At 39.8% G+C, this 18,461-nt stretch overlaps 1 protein-coding gene across 3 annotated transcripts in view; it reads left to right on the forward strand.

Annotated features, from left to right (window-relative positions):
• The window catches only part of WDR75 (WD repeat domain 75), a 30,931-nt gene extending 24,084 nt beyond the window's left edge, over nucleotides 1-6,847 (forward strand). The window contains exons 16-21 of one of the 3 annotated variants that reach the window (XM_088135721.1): nucleotides 703-798; nucleotides 1,930-2,099; nucleotides 3,245-3,304; nucleotides 4,396-4,533; nucleotides 4,629-4,714; nucleotides 6,132-6,552. In XM_088135721.1, the coding sequence (XP_087991847.1) occupies nucleotides 703-798; nucleotides 1,930-2,099; nucleotides 3,245-3,304; nucleotides 4,396-4,533; nucleotides 4,629-4,714; nucleotides 6,132-6,339 (758 nt within the window). In that variant the 3' untranslated portion in view covers nucleotides 6,340-6,552. Of the gene's footprint in view, nucleotides 1-702; nucleotides 799-1,929; nucleotides 2,100-3,244; nucleotides 3,305-4,395; nucleotides 4,534-4,628; nucleotides 4,715-6,131 lie in introns of all 3 variants that reach the window. The other 2 variants (XM_007425319.4, XM_007425318.4) reach the window with 2 other exon arrangements.
• The last annotated feature ends 11,614 nt before the right edge of the window (nucleotides 6,848-18,461 follow it).

The raw sequence follows: 18,461 nt of genomic DNA on the forward strand, positions 1-18,461 counted from the left end.
CAATTTTGTTTCTGGTGTCCTTCAACAGCTCTTTGGTCTTGGCCATAGTGGAGTTTGGAGTGTGACTGTTTGAGGTTGTGGACAGGTGTCTTTTATACTGATAACAAGGTCAAACAGGTGCCATTACTACAGGTAACGAGTGGAGGACAGAGGAGCCTCTTAAAGAAGTAGTTACAGGTCTGTGAGAGCCAGACATCTTGCTTGTTTGTAGGTGACCAAATACTTATTTTCCACCATGATTTGCAAATAAATTCTTTAAAAATCAGACAATGTGATTTTCTGGATTTTTTTTCTCATTTTGTCTCTCATAGTTGAGGTATACCTATGATGAAAATTACAGGCCTCTCTCATCTTTTTAAGTGGGAGAACTTGCACAATTGGTGGCTGACTAAATACTTTTTTGCCCCACTGTATATAGTCTCTCCTTTCCAGATGAACTAAATGGAGTCTTTAGAGCCCATGGTGGCCAGAGTGTGATTTATGGATTACAGGTTAGCTCTGAGATCCTGTTGGATAACCTTAGGCCAGCCATCACTGTGGAACACCCTCTTAGTCTCATCCCCTATGCAGACCCTACTCAAAGTTTTTTGAAAGCTAGATTTGAATTGAATCTGTCCTTCTTGCAATTTGTGCCCTTCCTGGAAAAATAACTGCTTTCATAGGCTGTGGTTCTTTTTCTTACCTGATTATTTTTCTTTTCAGCGGAATGGAGTGCCCAATTATATGTCAGCGTCCTGCAGCCTGATCATCTGTCTGAGAACATTGCCGCAATTTCACAGCACTCAGAATATTCAGATGGTGAGCATAAAGAGGCCTTTCTACTTTGTGAAGAATGGTTGGTCCAAGTTTTGGTATTATCATGCCTAGAAAAATATTTTACATCCTTAAGTTTAATGCCACTTAAAACAATCTTTTTAACTAGGCTGAACCTGGAAACTATACCATGTCTTGGATCCTACCAAAAATGTATAGGAAATTCAGTGTAGTCAGTTTTTCTGTCTTCTCCGTTGCTTTGATACTGCCTGACCTTTCTGCAGAGGTTGAGTCCTCTTGATTATGAGTAAAAGTACAGGGGGATGCTGAGGATAATTGGTGGATAATTGCCAAAAATTGATTAAGGGTGGAACTTCCGAAATGAATTTTATCTTAGGATCAAAACCCAGTTACTCACTGTATTCAGAGTAAATTACATTTAGACATTACATTTAGAGGGAGTTATTTTCCTTGGGGGTATCTGTTAGAAATTACTTAATCTCTTATTGTTAAAGCAGCTTCTGGTTTTCAGATTTTCACTACAGAGAAAGAAAAGATGCTTTTAAAGGGCACCTGGTAATCTTGACACCAGTCTTATAATAATATTGTATATCTTTATGAACAAACCATTTCTGTTGAGGAAGTAACAGAAAACGTAGAGAGTACTGAGTCTGAATCCCATCATTAAGAAGCCATCATATGGTGGGTAGGGGCCCAGGCCATTTAGAAAAATCTGAATGATTTCTTTCTTATTTTTCATTTTCCTCAACAGTAGCCATCTTTAACTTGATTTCCTCCAAGTCAAGAGTTTAGGATTTCTAACCAGCATGATAGCTGGAAATTCAAGGAGTTGTAGTCCCAACATGTTAATGGCACCAGTTGGGGAAGGTTCACTGTAGCTTATTTCTCATCACAGAGGTGTCATCTGCCTGAAGTTTTCTCATATCATTAAAAGCTATAACTATGCACCTTGGCCCTTACTACTCTTTAGTGGTGACAGTAGAGAGAGCAGATTAATTATTAAGTTGGCCTTACAAAGGATCACTTAGCATTATCAGGGCTTGGATTCCATGCATGGGATCTTTGTGGCTTTGTAACTCAATAACTCTTCAACTCAGAGGCAGTAAAATAGGCAGGGTTGTTTTTAAAGGCTAAAATTCTTCTTCTCTGCTTTAGTGTTTGTGTTCAAGCCCAGCGAACCACGGCCCTTGTGTATCCAAAGAAAAGTCTGCAAAGGGAAAGTCCAGTGGGCTGTCTTTGTTCCCAGAGATGTGCCTGAATGTATTGCCTCTGAAAAATATCAGTGGCTTAGCCAATCTCAGTTTTATTTCCTGACTGAAACACATGTAAGTTCTGGGTTTATTAAAATGATTTAGAGTGACATTGTTAGGAATGACTAGTAGATCTGAAAACAGGCTGTAATGTTAATTTTTGCCAGTCTTTCCAATAGACCAGTGATGGCAAACCTATGACACACATGTCAAAGGTGACATGCTATGACACTTTGGGTGGCACGCCAGCGTTCATCAACACCTGACAACAACTATCCTCCTTGTTTGAGTTACCAAAGAAACTGAATTTGTTTTACTTGTATTTCATTTTTGTAATTATTTGACATTTCTTTATATAATACATAGCACCACACATGTATTTTTTTAAAAATAAATGAATATATAAAGAATTGTTTCTCTTTTGTTGGGGGGGCGGGGTGACATGCCAGCAGAGTCAAGTTAGGCATTTTCTGAATTTTTGACACGCTGAGCCCAAAAGGTTCGCCATTGCTGCAATAGACTGTCATTACATCGTTCTCCTAGTGGTGGTGGGAGGTAGGGTAGAGTAAGAAAAAGTAATTTAAATGATCCTGTATTTCCTGGCTACTACTTCTTCAAGTATTAATGACATACTCCTACGCATGTTTGTTTAGAAGTCAATCCTATTTGTTCAGAAGCCCTTGTTTCATTTAGGATTGCAGCCTAAATAAGTAATATTGAGCCAACTATAGAAGTTTTGCTCTGTCAAATATTATGACATTTATGGGTTTCTCTGAGCAGCCTGCATTTTGCATATCTCTTACTGTGACAAGATACAGGTTATTTTCCTGCAATCCAATTCTAGCCAGCAGAACAATGCTGACATGAAAATTGGCCTGTCTAAATCTGATATTGTTTTATGTAAATGCTAGACTTGGTTTGTTGGTAATGTATTCTCCCCAACAGTAGTAAAAAAAAAATGTTATTTGGTCATATTAAAGGGAAAGACGTTTTCCTATAATAACGTTTAAAAGGCAAGGCATTGGTCCAAGTAGTAATAAATACTTTTTATTTCACTATCTCCCATGTTTTGGTAAACAGTCACATCTCATATTTAAATTCATGTACTTCTATATTCATATGCTTCTGAGCTAGTATTTTGAATTGTGTGCCATTTTAAAGACTCACTGAAATCATAAGGACACTTCTCTGTAATCTTGTTTTTTCCTTCTGATTGTTAGGAATTAATGACTTTTAGCACAAAGACCCCAGAAGAGAGACTTACGCCTTCCAGCAGACAGGTATTGCTTTTCGTAGCTAAAGGATTTATGAAAGAAATTAAAATCCACTTTGAATGCTGAATTTATATTAAAATATTTCAGAGTAAAATGCAGCGCAGTCTTAAGGTGGGGCCCACCTCAGTGAGTGTCTTTGAATTCAATAGGCTGTGTCAAAGATTTCTCCAAATCCATCAAGAACCCTGCTTCCTTTCACATAGATTTCTGTTCTTAATTTTTCATGTCTCATTGTGGGACACCTGCATTACACCTTCTTTGGCCAGGATGGTATTGAATCTTTTTTTTTTAATGGCAAACATATGCACTCACCCTGCAGTTAGTATTATAATTGGAGAAGGTTGAGACATTCACCTGCTGCTACTTTGTGGGTACCAATAAAGATTCAAGTTGCCAGTTAAGTCTTGAATGCTTAAGTGAAAATGGTGTGTGCAGACAATTTTAGCTTTGTTTTATTTGAAATAGCCACGGTTGCTTGAAAGAAAATACTGCATTCAAGAAATGGTCGAGATGGTTGCTATATTTAGTTTTTCCAAATTAAAAATCTGCCCTATATATTATAAATATATATTTAAATGTACACCCAGGTTAAGATAAAGCAATTCCAAATGACAATTGGCCTTCATCTCAAGTCATGGAAAAGGCTTGTATTGCACCAATTTTGTGGTCAAGTATTGCTAATTCAACCTTGCCTTCCTAATCTGGTGCCTCCCAAGTGAGTTGAGGGGTGCTTTCTGCAGTTCCCCCTGCTGGTAGCATATTATAGATACTCTAGTCCAGTGTTTCTTAACCTTGGCAACTTTAAGATGGGTGGACTTCAACTCCCAGGATTCCCGAGCCAGCATGGCTGGCTGGGGAATTCTGGGAGTTGAAGTCCACCCATCTTAAAGTTGCCAAGGTTGAGAAACACTGCTCTAGTCCAACCAGGATGCAAAGGCAGACCTACTTAATGACTGTCTATCATCGTATTGCACTTGACTTCAAAGCCAAGTTACCATTTTCTCACTCTAATCATTTTGGAAAATGTGTGTGTCTGTGCTTGAAAGTTATTTGTGTATGCCTTAATGTAGGTGTATTTTTTTCCATCTCCTTTTTAGTTAGCAGTTGAGAGTTTCTCCATGACTCCTTTTTACCTGTTACTGGGGAAGCACCAGCAGCAAACGAGAGAGGGCACGGATATTGGGAAGCCACCTGTGCAGAACCTGCTTGGCCAAGAATCACCTGCTGTTAAAGAAGTAAGAATGGATCTAATCCATACTCAGCACGTATACGTTTGGAATGACCTCTTAAAAAAGTGCTCCAATCTCTTCTGCCTTTGTTTTCTCCCCAGCTGCTTCATACTCCAGCACATGTATTACCTTCGGCCTCTTTCTTATGTCCTCTTTTTATTCAGTCTTTGCTGGTGCCCAGAACAAGGTAAGAAACCTACTGAGTGGTCCCTCAGATATAAAATACTAAAAACGTAGTGTCCAATTTTGGTTGAGATGGGATCCATCCAGAGAGACATCCATATAGGCTGCATACCTGCTCTGGGCTGGGTTGAGAAGTTTGCGAGACATCCCATCTGCCCTGTTAGGAGTTCTAAAAATGGGTGAACCACTATCACCCCTCAGACAGACATCCTGCTGGGATTAGGCCATTTGTCAGGGCGCAGGATGTGAAACACTGCATGTCCTCCCTTCCTCTGCCATGTTTTTCTTTCTACTTTGTACAGTCTCCTTCCTGTTGCAACTGATGGAAAGTAATGAAATATCACAGCTCAGGAAAGGGATGTTTCTCTTGTGTTTGGGATGTACCTAGAGAGTTTAGGAATCTCTGGATCTTCCCCAATTTTTTCCCCTCTGCCGCTGGTGTCTGTAGGGAGGGGGGCAAAAAGTCAAGATGACAGCCACAACCATGCAATCAGTGTGCTGCCCTTTTTAACAAGCATCATGGGTGGAGTTTTGATCACATGGCTGTGATTGTCATGTTGACTTTTTTGACTCCCTGTGGACATCTCTGCCAAAGACACTAATGCCTTCAGGGCTGTTCTTTCTATCCTTAGAGGGGTGATCCAGGTTGTTCTACTCTTTGGGGCTTTTCCAGGGAGTGGAGGATCGCATCATTTATGCAGTATCTCATTAGAGATGGTGGAGGAAAGAACATGTGAATTAATGGATTTCTTGTAATAGAGGTAGTCCCAGTTTGCTATACATACTTAGTAGTTGGGTTCTCCAGGTTGTGGGATCAATACCAAGGGTATCAATCAGATTTTCCACAGGCATTTTGTCCCAAGTCCCGGGGAGACCTCACCACCCTCTTGATTTCAAGTCTTATACAGATTACAAATACTGCAAGGCAACCCCCACTTCTGAATTGTTGCACTGATGTAGCCTTGCCAGGAAGCAAAACATCTGCAGAAAAACCTGACCAAGACCTTGTTATTGAGCTCCCAAAGTATAGAGAATTTGACTACCAAGTATGCATATTAACTTAGTAATAGCTTTTTTTCAAGATTCCACCTTACTGTTCCTCATTGCAATTACTAGCACCTCAAGGAAAATGCCCAGCTTTCCCTGATGTAGTTTTGTATATACAGTATACATCAGTGCCTGTTGTGTAAAAATCAGAAAATATGTATTTAAGGAATCTGTGATCCTTTTCATATAAACTTATTTTATATGTTCAGGAAAACATTTAAGAAGAAGGGAAGACTATCTGCAGTGAACCGTTGACTGAGATAACTGGCTGGGCTTTTGTACATGGGCATTAGTTCTAAGATCTCCGTAAACGAATGATGTGTTTTTGAGGCCAATAGAAGATGGTTTCCTTAATGCGTGTTTTTTTTTAACAGCACTAGTGAAATTGCTGACGAAGTTGAAATGTCAAGTGACAGTGAAGAGAGGGAATCTGAAGAGGAATCTGAAGTTATTGAAGTTCACCCAGAGGCTTCACAGACAACAGAGTGCTTTGGAGAGGATGTATCTAAATTATCAAAAGTTCAGGAAAGAGAACTTCGTAAATTAAGGAAATTGGACTACAGCTGGGCCTCAGGACTCTAAACATGTGACATTGTGGACTTCCTTTTTTATATATTTCTCCCAGTAATTTAATAAGCTGCCAAATAAAATTAGCTTTCCTCGTCACTTCTTTGTTCTTTTGGCATTGATATAAAATAAATCTTTAGTGAATTCTTGGACATCAGCCTTCGTAGGCTTGAGTATGTTTGCCTACAAAAGAGAGCCTTGTGGTGAAAACAGGGCTTGTTTTAGAAGAGCTCCTTCCTTCTATGTGTTACTTTTGGCTGAGATCCAAGTGCATTACAAAGTGTTTAAATGGATCTTGTTTTAGACATAGGAAACATTCAGCTGCTGGTGTTTCAAAAAACACAGAAGTGGAAGGGGTCTGTGCTTGAGAAGAAAAGCAGCAGATGTTCTGAGCTGAAAGAAGTAGTATTTGTTAATCTGCATTCCTAAAATGTCTAGAGGTGCCTGAGGCAGTTTGGAAACGTGAGACGTTCAAAACAAATCCACTTTTGTCAGAAGCAGACGGTAGAAATCAAATAGCTAATTAAGTAAGAGGTCATTTAGGATGTTGGAAAATAGCAGCCTGTGCAAAACAGTCGATCAGAAAACATTGTTTCAAGCATTAAGGAATATGAGAGAGAGAGTGTGTGTGTGTGTGTGTGTGTGTTGGGGGGAGGGGCACTATGAAACTGATACTGTAAAGGCAACGGTAGTTCAGAATGGTTTTCCCCTAAGCGCTGTTTATTGCGGTAAACTGCTTTCAAAACAAAGAATGGCTGCCCAAGAATGTTTCTAAACTCTATAAATCATTAGCAAAACTATTTTTGCAACACTGACCAAACCCAACAAATCACTCAGATAAAGATTTATGGGGTGTTGTTTTTTTTTTGGATAACATTTTAAAAATTATTTTAGAATGGGGAGAGTAAACACAGGTGCCAACTATTTAGGACTGCACCTATTTTGTCTAGATCAGCTTTGGAGTAACATTTTACTAGGGAAAATAATAACTGTAGTATTGTATAAGAAGTATAACAATGACTGTTGAGCCCCTAACAGCAGCATATAATCAAGATCCACCCAGAATCTCATTAGTTAGGTTTAATGCCAGGGAAAAGGGTTAGCTTACAGAATGTTGGAAACTAAATAAGAAAATTACAGTTATTAGTGAATTCATTAAGGTGGGGTCTCCATGAGACATTTGAATTTCTTTCCCATAGATTCTGCAATTGATGAACTATGGCTTGGCTTCACAGGTAAGACTGAAATATCCATCTGTTCCTCATTTGCCATCTTTTCAACAAAGTTCTTTTTCTGTTCCAGATTCCGAGAATATCCTTGCAGTGATAGGAATAATCACAGATGCATCTAGACCAGAATATGGACTTCCAGTTGGCTGATACCTGGATTCATTAAATGGAATCACCATGTAGTATATTTGATCCACTACTGCTTATTTACATCATTTTAATTAAAGCTGAGGAGAATGTTTCTACAATCCAAAAAGCTAGGATTTTTTTCCACATGCCATGATTGACACTAATAATAGTACTTAATAGTATAACCGTGAAAGTAACTTGAGACATGAAAGGAGAGTCTCTTGTTTGAAGATAGTCACATCCCATTATGACCTGGGGCTTACTTAAAACTGTTTTGTGGATGCTAGCTAATTCAAAATGAACTTAAAGTCCATGTTGCATCATAAGATCATTTTTTAAAACAACCACTTAACTGATGGTTGAAGCTAAATAAAAATGATTCTCAGGAATGCTAACTGGTTAGAGCTTGTGCCTTCTCCCTATCATTTATTCAGATTATTTTCCAATGGCCATCATGGTTTGGCTTTCCTATTAATTTTATGGAAATGAATCAGGTTTTGAAGGAACCCATGTCCCTTTTATGCCAGAACTTATTCATAGATATGGTGGTGTGTTCCTAGAAGCTGAAAGCATGTAGGTATACATGCTGATCTGTAGGTTTCCTGTATAACATTGTGTTCATGTATCCATTGTGTAGTTTTATTGTGACATCAAAGATGTGGACTTGTTCTGTAGATAGTTGAGACTAAGATCTATGGTGAGGTGGAAGTTGTTGAGGTCTTGATGGAATTTAATGAGAGATACTTTTCAGTAGATGCAGATGATGTACATGTCATCAGTGAATCAATAATGTCATCAGTAAAAACAGTTTCAAGGGGTAAGGGTTGAGAAAGTGTTCTAGGTGAGCCATGAAAATATTGGCATAGAGCCATTAATTGTGCCCAGTGCTATGCTACTGATTTGCAGGTACATGTTGTTTTCAAAGGTTAAGTAGTTATGGGTGAGTACATCCCAGTCTTGTGGCAGTGTATTATGTTGACATCATGGCTCAAACCATTCAAACACATTAATAAGCTACAACCCAAACTGCATAATGACACAGGCCCATGCTTACATACAGACAACCACCCAACCTGAAGCAGATTCTCACAAGCGAGCAGAAACCACAGGAAGATGATGCTGAGATAGACCAAAAAAGCCAGAAGTCTACTTTGCCCCCACATTTACACCACTAGTACTATCACAGGCTCCAACAATTTCACATACAAGCACCCATGCATACATTTCTTCTAATGATATATGACATCAGCTAGCAATGACCCTCTGGACTCTCCATAGGACAAACAGGTCAGCCATAACAAAAGAATGGACATAGGTTTGACATCAAGAAGGACAAACTAATAGAACATTTTAACCTCACAGGACACTCCATTACAAATCTGAAAGTACTGTTCTGGAACAAAAAAATTGATCAGCATAGTCAACTGAAAGACTGCTGAACTCATACATCGAAAGGTTTCAGACTATCTCAAAAGGTCTTAATGGTTTTTTAACATATTACAGTTGTTAATTGATGAAGGTACCTGTAATCTGTCCTATGTGTAATCTGCATCTGCATAACCAGCTTGTCTTCCTCTAGTGTCTGTTTTGACACTAGTTTCTGACTAGTGTCAGAACAGCAGTATGCACTGTAGCTCTCTTGAACTTCCACCCTTCAACAAACAGTTGAACAAACAATTAACTAATTGGCTCTCGGGCACTGGAAATAATATGCTGTAGCTGTTGGCCTTGTACATTCCAAACGAATAAAACAAATTCAGTGTGTGAGATTGCTTCATCTGTTTGCCAGTACTTAGGAAATACAATGCTCTAGATAATCTGCTCCATTAAGACAATGGTAAGATGCTAACAAAACTGTAAGGTCTAACAAGTTCTATGACCAAAATGCTGTTGGGTAGTGTCTGTTGACACTGAGTTAATTGCAGAATGACTGTCATTACCTACATGTTTTTCTACTCTTCTGCTGCCTTGACTCAGTCATTCAAAATATATGAGCCTTTTCCCCCCTCTTCATTAAATATTATTTAGAAATTTAATAAGCATTTGTCTTAGGGACAGAATGTTCTCAGACTAATGATGAAAGGTTGTATGTGATGATAATGACAAATGTGGCTACTAGTTTTTTCATCTTTGGCTCTTTCTGCAGCAACAACTTTAGGAGACATATGAAGTAAGTGTCAAGTATTCTGTATAATATTATATATATTTAAAAAATCCTTCAAGTCAATGTTCTCCTGATGACTGCCTGGACAGGTCCCTGCAGTTTTCTTGGCACAGTATCAAAAGTGGGTTGCCATTGCCTCCTTCCTAGGGCTGAGAGACAGTGACTGGCCCAAGGTCACCCAGCTGGTTTTGTGCCTAAGGCAGGATTACAACTCATGGTCTCCCAGTTTTTAGCCTGGTGCCTTACCACTACACCAAACTGGCTTTCTATAGTATTACAGATTTAACAAATGTATGTATAGTTACAGCACTGTGTTCCAGAAAGACCAGGAGCGGCGCTCTGAGTTTCAATCAGGAGGTAGTTGCTTGCTTGTTCATCTGCCCTACCACACAAGTCACTTCCTGCAACGGAGACAGAACCTGAGGATTCCTGCATGCAAAACCGATGCTCTGTTCCTGAATTATCACTCCCCCAAAGCAGTATCTTGTTAAGAGCAGAATAGTTTTCAAATTTTTCAGATCATACCAATATGTTGTACTGAAAGGAGCAATCATAAGTGTTGGAACTGGTAATGCATCTTGCCGATACTTCTGTCGCATCAAGAGGAGTGTTTAAAAATACTAACTTTCGTCAAAAGGAACAATTGTAACTGCAGTTAGGATTGGCTTTCCACTACAGAAAAATGGTTGGCAATTTTCACCATTTCCCTTTGCAGTTCTTTCTTGCATTCCTTACACAGGCATCCACAGGATTTTGCTGTAATGTTTTGATGTGGTCCTGCATGTTCCACCCCCTTTGTGAGTGGAATGTCTGCATGTACAAAAGGGGCAAGCTTGTGACACACCACTGGGGTGATGCTTTCCTTATTCTGCCTCCCCATAGGTACCATCCTTCAGAAATTCTCACTGGGTGTTGGCAAGATCAGCTCCCTTCAAAAAGGTTGGGTTGCTTGAAAGCCTCCCTGTCATTTAGTCAGCCATCCACCTTGGTGGCATCTCAAATCTACCAGTCTACCTATCAATCTTTCATAGACAGTGTTCACTTGATATTCTAGATCAGTGTTTCTCAACCTTGGCAACTTGAAGATGTGTGGACTTCAACACTCAGAATTCCCCAGCCAGCCGTGGGGAAGTCCACACATCTTCCAAGTTGCCAAGGTTGAGAAACACTGGTCTAGGCCAAGTCTGGACACACAGTAGCTGTCTGCAGCTTTCTGCAGCAATGAAAACAATGACACGCATGAAGTGATATCACAATGCAGGACTTTTCCTTTTGTTATTCACATCCTGATGTGAGACACAAGGATGTCGGTCATGGGATTTGTCCTGTGGCGTGTTGTATGCATTTTCACTTCCCTGTCCCGCTGCAGAGGCCTATCAATCTGGAGATCACTATGAATGAAGAACTTAACCTGCAAATGGTATGTCAGAATCCAGTCATCTTTGTATGGCACAGCCAACTACCCTTTGCTGCAGTTTTTTAAAACTTAGGTATCTTTTTAAAAATATTATGCTGGACCAATAGGGATCCAAGTAACTGTACATGAGTGAAAGCTAAGCCCTTCTGCGTTCTTTCAGGGTTCTTATTAGACCTTTTCATCCCTGTGGAGGGATTCTAAAAAGCAGAGGAAATTTTATAGCTGGAGCTGTCCCACTTTTAGTTGCTCTTGCCATCCTCCATTTTTTCTCCTCTTTGGAATTGTTTGCAGTTGTGCTTCTAATAGTTCCTTCTTGAGGAAGTCCCATCCAGCTTGAGGGTTTTTTTTCCCTATTAGTTTCTCCTGACATGAGAAGCTACTTAACATGAAAACCTGCATAAGTCCAGGTTAAGTGTTTGAAGGCACTCAGTTTTAGTCTCCCTTAAAATGAGACTAAACTCCAGCATTACATGGTTATGCTTCTCAGTATTCTGGCTGTTCCACCTCCTTGATTAAATCTGTCTTACTGATTAGTATCAAATCAAGGATAGCTGATCTTCTAGGGCCTTCTTCTATCTTCTAAGGGAGAAAGTAGACAGTGAGATAAATCAGGATCCAGATCATGTTCAGTCCCACTCAGTCCAGTTCAGGTTCAATACCCAAGGTAAGAGAGTTTTCCCATTATGTTAGATGGACGTGGAAGGTTGATGGAGTGATTGATTAAAAAAAAAAAAATTGCCACCACAGCCAAGGCTTAGACTTCCTCTTCTCTATGAGTGGTGGCCCTGATCTGGATTAGGTCCCTGAGCACTTACACACAACAGTAAAGAAAACAAGAAGCAGTGTTGTATGATCCAAAACTTTAAGGTGTCCCATTGCTGCTTTTGAACAAGAATTAAAACCATGTCCAGTTGTAACTGACAAAGAGATTTAGATATTCCACCTGGAATTTGTTCATAATTAATCAACTGGGGGGGGGGGGGGCACTAGATTTCTCGACTGAAAGGTTGTTACATGAAGTCATAGGTCATGTTGTAAACTGAATATGTTTTTATTAATGTACAGGTAGCCCCCAGTTTAAGAATGAGTTCTGTTCCCAAGATTTGTCCTTAAGCTGAATTTGTATGTGAGTTGGAACAGTATGCATTGTGTAATGCTGTATAAGCAGCACTGTGTAATGAATTCAAACCATTATGTATTTAACTTGAATCATTGTGTATTTAGCTCAGATTTTGCTATAGTGGGCTCCGTTCTTAACTATGGCTCATCCATAAACCAGGCGTTCTTAACCTGGGGACTACCTGTATAGCTTTCCATGAAAAAAGAACTTAATATAAATCCCCAGCAAGCATGTTGTGAGCTCTGAATGCTAAATAATGGCATGTCTTTATACCAATAACACAATCAGATTAGCATAGTTAGGAACACACACCAGGTGCATGCAACTATATATTTGTATAGGAATCTAGGACAGGGTTCACACATTGCCCTAAGCCATGGTTTGCTTAAACTTATTTTGCCACAAATGGTGTGTTCATATGACATGTTGTGAACATAACCAAATTTAACCTGGAAACTCCTTGGGCAGTAATGTCAGAAAATATCCAATGTGTTAAACTGTATTTGTCCAATTGCTTTTTTCTTGTTCTGTGTTTGTGCATGTAAAATTATCTCTACACTCCATGAAACTTGACTATAGCACACGTCAGCTTTGATGCTCAAACTCCCAAAAGTCTTTTCCTCTCTGTGTAAGTTGTGAAATATCACAACTCTAAACAACAAAGTGTACCCATAAGGAAATTCATAGAGGTGCTGCAGCAATGCATGCTGTGAATTCAAATCGCACATCACTGGGGAGTTTTCCATGACTACTGGAAAAATTTCTGTAGGTCCCATGTGATCAGAGAATATGGGAGGTTGGAGTCTAGTAACATTTGGAAGTTCACAGGCTTTGCATTCTTACTTAGATTAATAAGAAAAGACATTCAAAATTTGAAGAATTTCTGAATGGAAATATATATCATAGAGGTGGTCCTTGCTTAACTACCACTCATTCAGCAACCGTTTGAATTTATGATGGTGCTGAACGAGTGGTGCTTATGACTGGTCCTCTTATTTACATTGATTGCAGTGTTCCCGCAGTCACATGATTGTGATCTGAGGGCTTGGTGCCTGGCTCACAATTACGACATTGCAGCATCCTGCAATCGTGTGATTGCCATTTGCAACCTTCTCTGCCAGCTTCCTAAAGCAAAGTCAGTGGGGAAGCTGGCAGGAGATTGCAAATGGCAACCACATGAGTTCCTCACTTAATGACCCCTGGTGAATTGCTTAACGACAGCAACCAGAAGTGCTGGAATTTCCGTTGCTATGTGGCAAGGTCATGTGACATCACACTTTACAACCATGTCACTTAGTGATGGAAATTCCGGTCCTAATTAATGTTGTTAAGCGAGGACTACCTGTACCGAAAATGCCACTGCAGCCATGAAATACATCTTTCCGTTTAAAATATAGGGGTTATTTCTGACAATGTTTTTTCCTAAATCCATGGGCACTGGGAGGTGTGCATAAGGATTGCTAAACTGGGGAAAGATAATAAGCAATATTTCTACCCCCTTCTCAGTGACCCGTGTTGTGAGTTTCTTGTTTTCCAGTATAAGAGAAAGTGTGTGTATATAAAAATGTGTGTGTGATCATTAAAAACTCATCTATTAAGAATCTGTTTAACATAGATTACATATTATTATATGACAAATGGGCAAATGCTTCCTATCTGGTACAAGATTGTTTTTGTTACTCTTTCATTTGCTCTAGATCAGTGTTTCTCAACCTTGGCCACTTTAAGATGTGTGGACTTCAACTCCCAGAATTCCCCAGCCAGCCAAGGCTGGCTGGGGAATTCTGGGAGTTGAAGTCCACACATCTTAAAGTGGCCAAGGTTGAGAAACACTGCTCTAGATGATGGTCTTATGATGGAAGGCCAAAGCTCATAGAGAATTCCACTGCTAGTATGTTTCTGAGACCCCTCAAATCGACTGACCAGACATAGTTCTTAAGATTAGCCTTCTATCTTTCAAGAATTATAAAGAACATTTGATGATGTAATACCAGCGTGTTTTGGCTGGTAAATTATTTTATAAAACATTCTCTATAATACAGAAGAGCATTGAGAGTCTCTTCTGGACTTGACAATTTTTACATTTTCATCTGAGTAGGTCAGATGCAAGTTTTATTGGTTTCTAAGAGCTGAGGAAAGGAAATTGCAGCAGCAGTTTTTTACCCAGGCCAAATTGTATCTGCCAAAACTCCTGCGCAGCAATTAAGAGTACAAGAGTCCTGTCTTCCTTTGCGGCTGGACAATTTATCTTCGTCTCCAGGATGAATTAAAGAGTATTTTGTGTGTGTTCTGAAAATGTTCTTGCTGAAATTCAGAAAAGGCTGTGTTTCTCCTGGATTTGAATGAAAGAGTAAGACTATTCCATGCTACTATTTATAAGGATCAGAAGTCTTAACATAAATCAGAGAATTAAAGAACTCTAAGTAACTAGCAATGCTTCTACTTAACAAGTCTAGACAGTTCATTGACTGTAAAAGTTTGAACTTGTGAATGATGCCAGTGGCTTTGTTGCATTTCTTAATCTCTCCCTGTTATCCATGCATTGTACTACTCTGCCTGTGACCTCAGCTCTGAAGCAGCTACATATTTGCACATGGGAAGGGCTGGGAGAAAGCACTTCAGCCTTATTCAAGGGTAGAACTTGCTATATTTGGTAACATGTGGCTCTTGGGTGCATCTAAATTCTTCCCACTGAAAACTCTCATTGTTTTGGAAAAGGAATCACACACTGTTTTTGGGGTCTGAATTAGGATTTTCATTTAGTGATATTGGGACTGTAAGACATGACTTCATCTACAACCCTTACTTATAGTTAGGTTCTGAGGCTTAGAACCTAAAAGGAAAAGGGTTCTGTTACTGGATGGTTGAGACCTCTTAGAGCTGATTCCCCAGGTAAGCCCAGCGCCACACTGGAGTCTGGAATATCCTTTCAGCCCCCAAGAGCTTTATCATCTGTCTAGCCAAAGCCCACCATCATCAGCCCATTCCCACTTCTTCACTGGAACTAAAGGGGCTGAACAAAAGAGTAGTAACTGATAGTAAACAATGGAATAAAACTTGGGCAACTGAGTTTTCTTTTCATGAATCACGTAATCTTTCCCTTATCTCTACCCAGCAGGGATTCAAAAAATTTGCCCAGCTCTGCCATTCTTAAATACCTAGATACTTCAGGAAGGGTTTTCACTTACTTGATTTCTTTTGCCAAAGATGGTAGGCTTCTGCCCCTTGGATCCAGAGGACATATCCGCCTTGCTGTTAAACCAAAAGCGGGGGTGAGAAGAAAAATGAACAGTGAGCTCATATGCACTCCCCCTAATAGTTTTTTTATGCCACATCCTCAGGACATTGCCTTCACCTGATCCCCACCCACCGCTCAGGCAGGTTAAGGTCACCTTCCACTGTTCCTGTTTTAAACTGGCAACTTGCTGCTTCTCCCAAAACAAATTTCTCTGTGGGAACAATCTAGGATGCTTAATCATGGTCAGGGGCCAGCTCCTCATGGCCACATGAGACTGCTGCAGGTCCCCGTGCCTCCCCTCTGGCTGCTGGGCCCTTCAAGGCCATTTTCTCTTGTGTTGTAGGAAAGAGGCACCTGCCCATGTAAAACCTAACCGACACTTGCCAGGGAGCGCTAAGTCTGGTGCTGCAGTAGAACTGAAATGAGAGCAGGAAGGAGAGCTGGTGCTGCCAGCTGTGAATTGCTGCTTCTGTCTTCACTGGGTGTTCTGCTGCCCCTTGCCACAATGGAGAATAGCTGCGCTTTATGTATGGCTGCATTTTTATTGTTTTTATGACTTGGGGAGAATGGCACCATTTTGCCCACTCCATTCCGGCTCCATGGCCAGTCACGGGCCGGTTCCAGGTGCTGCCGGCTCTGAGGAAGAACCAGACTCACTGCCAGGCCAGAGGAACATCAGTTGAGGATGGAGCTTGCTCAGAATAGGGTTTTCCCTCCCCCTTCAAGTTGCACTCGTCCTCCATGTCTGGGACTTTTCATCTAGGCTAGTTTTGGGCACAGATTTAGTATTCTTTCAGAAAAGCAATAAACTTAATAAAACAGGTCTACTGCCATTTTAGAAACAGCCTGACTGATGGGACACAGGTGTGGAGAGAGTTATGCCTCACCAGACAGCTTAGCAGATAGTTAAACACACCATTCCAAGGACCTGCTTCCACTCATCCCATCCCACCTGGACCCCAATTAGTCATGGTTTTCACCTAATTTATCCTGCATTAGAGCTATCAAGACAGCCCCAGTCACGGGCCTCATTACAGTTTGCAGAACAGGGCTTGGCAGCAAATGTCACTGCCAATAGACAACATGGCTATTGGTTCTGCCCAACAGCTTTCTCCCTGCATGATGTATAGGCATGATACTGTGGTAACTGAATAAAAACTGAAGGTTTCAGCAGCATAGGCGTCTTTTCGTTGATCAGTCCATGCACGAACGCTGTACCAATACAGGAGAAAATATGATGTCATGGCATATAAGCATATAGTGCTTTTTTAAAAAAAAAAAGAAAGAAAGAAAGGTTTTCTTTTCTTTCTTTTTCTCCAGGCGACGCTTTCCTAAAAAGTTCAGGTGGCTGAGTTGACCGCAAGGCTTGTGACTCAAGTTCCTGTTCTGATGCTCGAAAGTGCGCACAGAGCAAATTCAGCAGTGAGTGAAATGGAAGAATCAGCTAATTCTCCAAAGCAGTTCCCAGGCTCTGGTAAGCTGGCCAGGAACAATATTTGGATGACCATGTGAGGACACTGATCTTGCATGTGTTCCTAACCCAGTGTTCAAGCAATAATTACCAGACTTTTAATTCACTATTCCTTTGTCCCTATCTTAGGCCATGCAGTAACAGATGCTGAGGTTTTTTTTATTAAATACCTCCCATAATAGGAACAAGAAGAACAAAAATAGCAATATTCCTCTGCCATTTTCTTTACAGGCAATTCCAATTGTTTTTCACTTTTATAGAACAATGCTGATAATATTTTATTCATTTAATGTACCCTATCCTGCCTTTTGATGACACTTATATATTCACACTGGCTGACAAATCTAAAAAGCCATCAATTATGACATCAGACATAAATTTACAGAGTAAGAATTCATATTGTATTTTGACATTTCAAATTCTAAAATCTGCAGTTGGACAACACATTAGGCCAATGTTTCTAAAAGTATGGTCCGAGGACTCCTGAGGGTCCCACAAGACCTTTTCAGGGGTCAGTGAAATCAAAATTATTTGCCAGCCTATGTTGAAAAATAATGCAATGTTAAAATCCCATCGAAGAATTGAGTAGTGGTAGTGGCAGTGAATGAGTCAATTTTAATTTTTAATACAGAAAATAACAATACATATAACCCATACAAACAAAAGCTCTTTTGGGGTCCTCCATAATTTTTAAAAGTGGGAAGGGATCCTGAGAGAGAAAAAGTTTAAGAAATACTGCATTAGGGGTAGGATTAAGATGTTTATTAATATGTTAATAAAATAATACATTCATTAAGATCAGTTAAAATGTCTGAAAATATGGAGCAAGCTTGTACCTTCTCCAGAACTTCTCATTAAGTTGAGGAGTACTATGGTTAGCATCATTTAGGCTATATCGGATTATATTAGGAGAATGAATTAGTATGTAGGACAGTGTTGTCCAAACTTGGCCACTTTAAGATGAGTGGACTTCAACTCCCAGAATTCCCCAGCCAGCATGCTGGCTGGGGAATTCTGGGAGTTGAAGTCCACTCATCTTAAAGAGGCCAAGTTTGGACAACACTGATGTAGGAGAATTAGTAAATGCTGCTGTGTCATCAACCAGAGTGAGGCTAATTGTATTAGAAAACAATATAAACCTCCCCAAAAGAACAAAAAAAAAAGTTAAGCTCCATGATGCTTATTCCAGGTAAACTGGTATAGCCCTAGAAAATGTATTATTTAAATTGGATTTGAACCTAAGATTTTTCAATGCATAATCTTAGTCATTATTACGCAACAGAAGGGTTAAACAAGCAAGTATCTTCAAAAATGATCTGAGAAGCACTTCAAGTCATTTATGTTAAGTGCTATGCAGATAATAAGCAAT

This window comes from Python bivittatus, unplaced genomic scaffold (genome assembly GCF_059951505.1).
Source record: "Python bivittatus isolate LINGU-HERP-01145 unplaced genomic scaffold, Pbiv_v1 ctg000200_np1212, whole genome shotgun sequence".
Classification (NCBI taxonomy): domain Eukaryota; kingdom Metazoa; phylum Chordata; class Lepidosauria; order Squamata; family Pythonidae; genus Python; species Python bivittatus.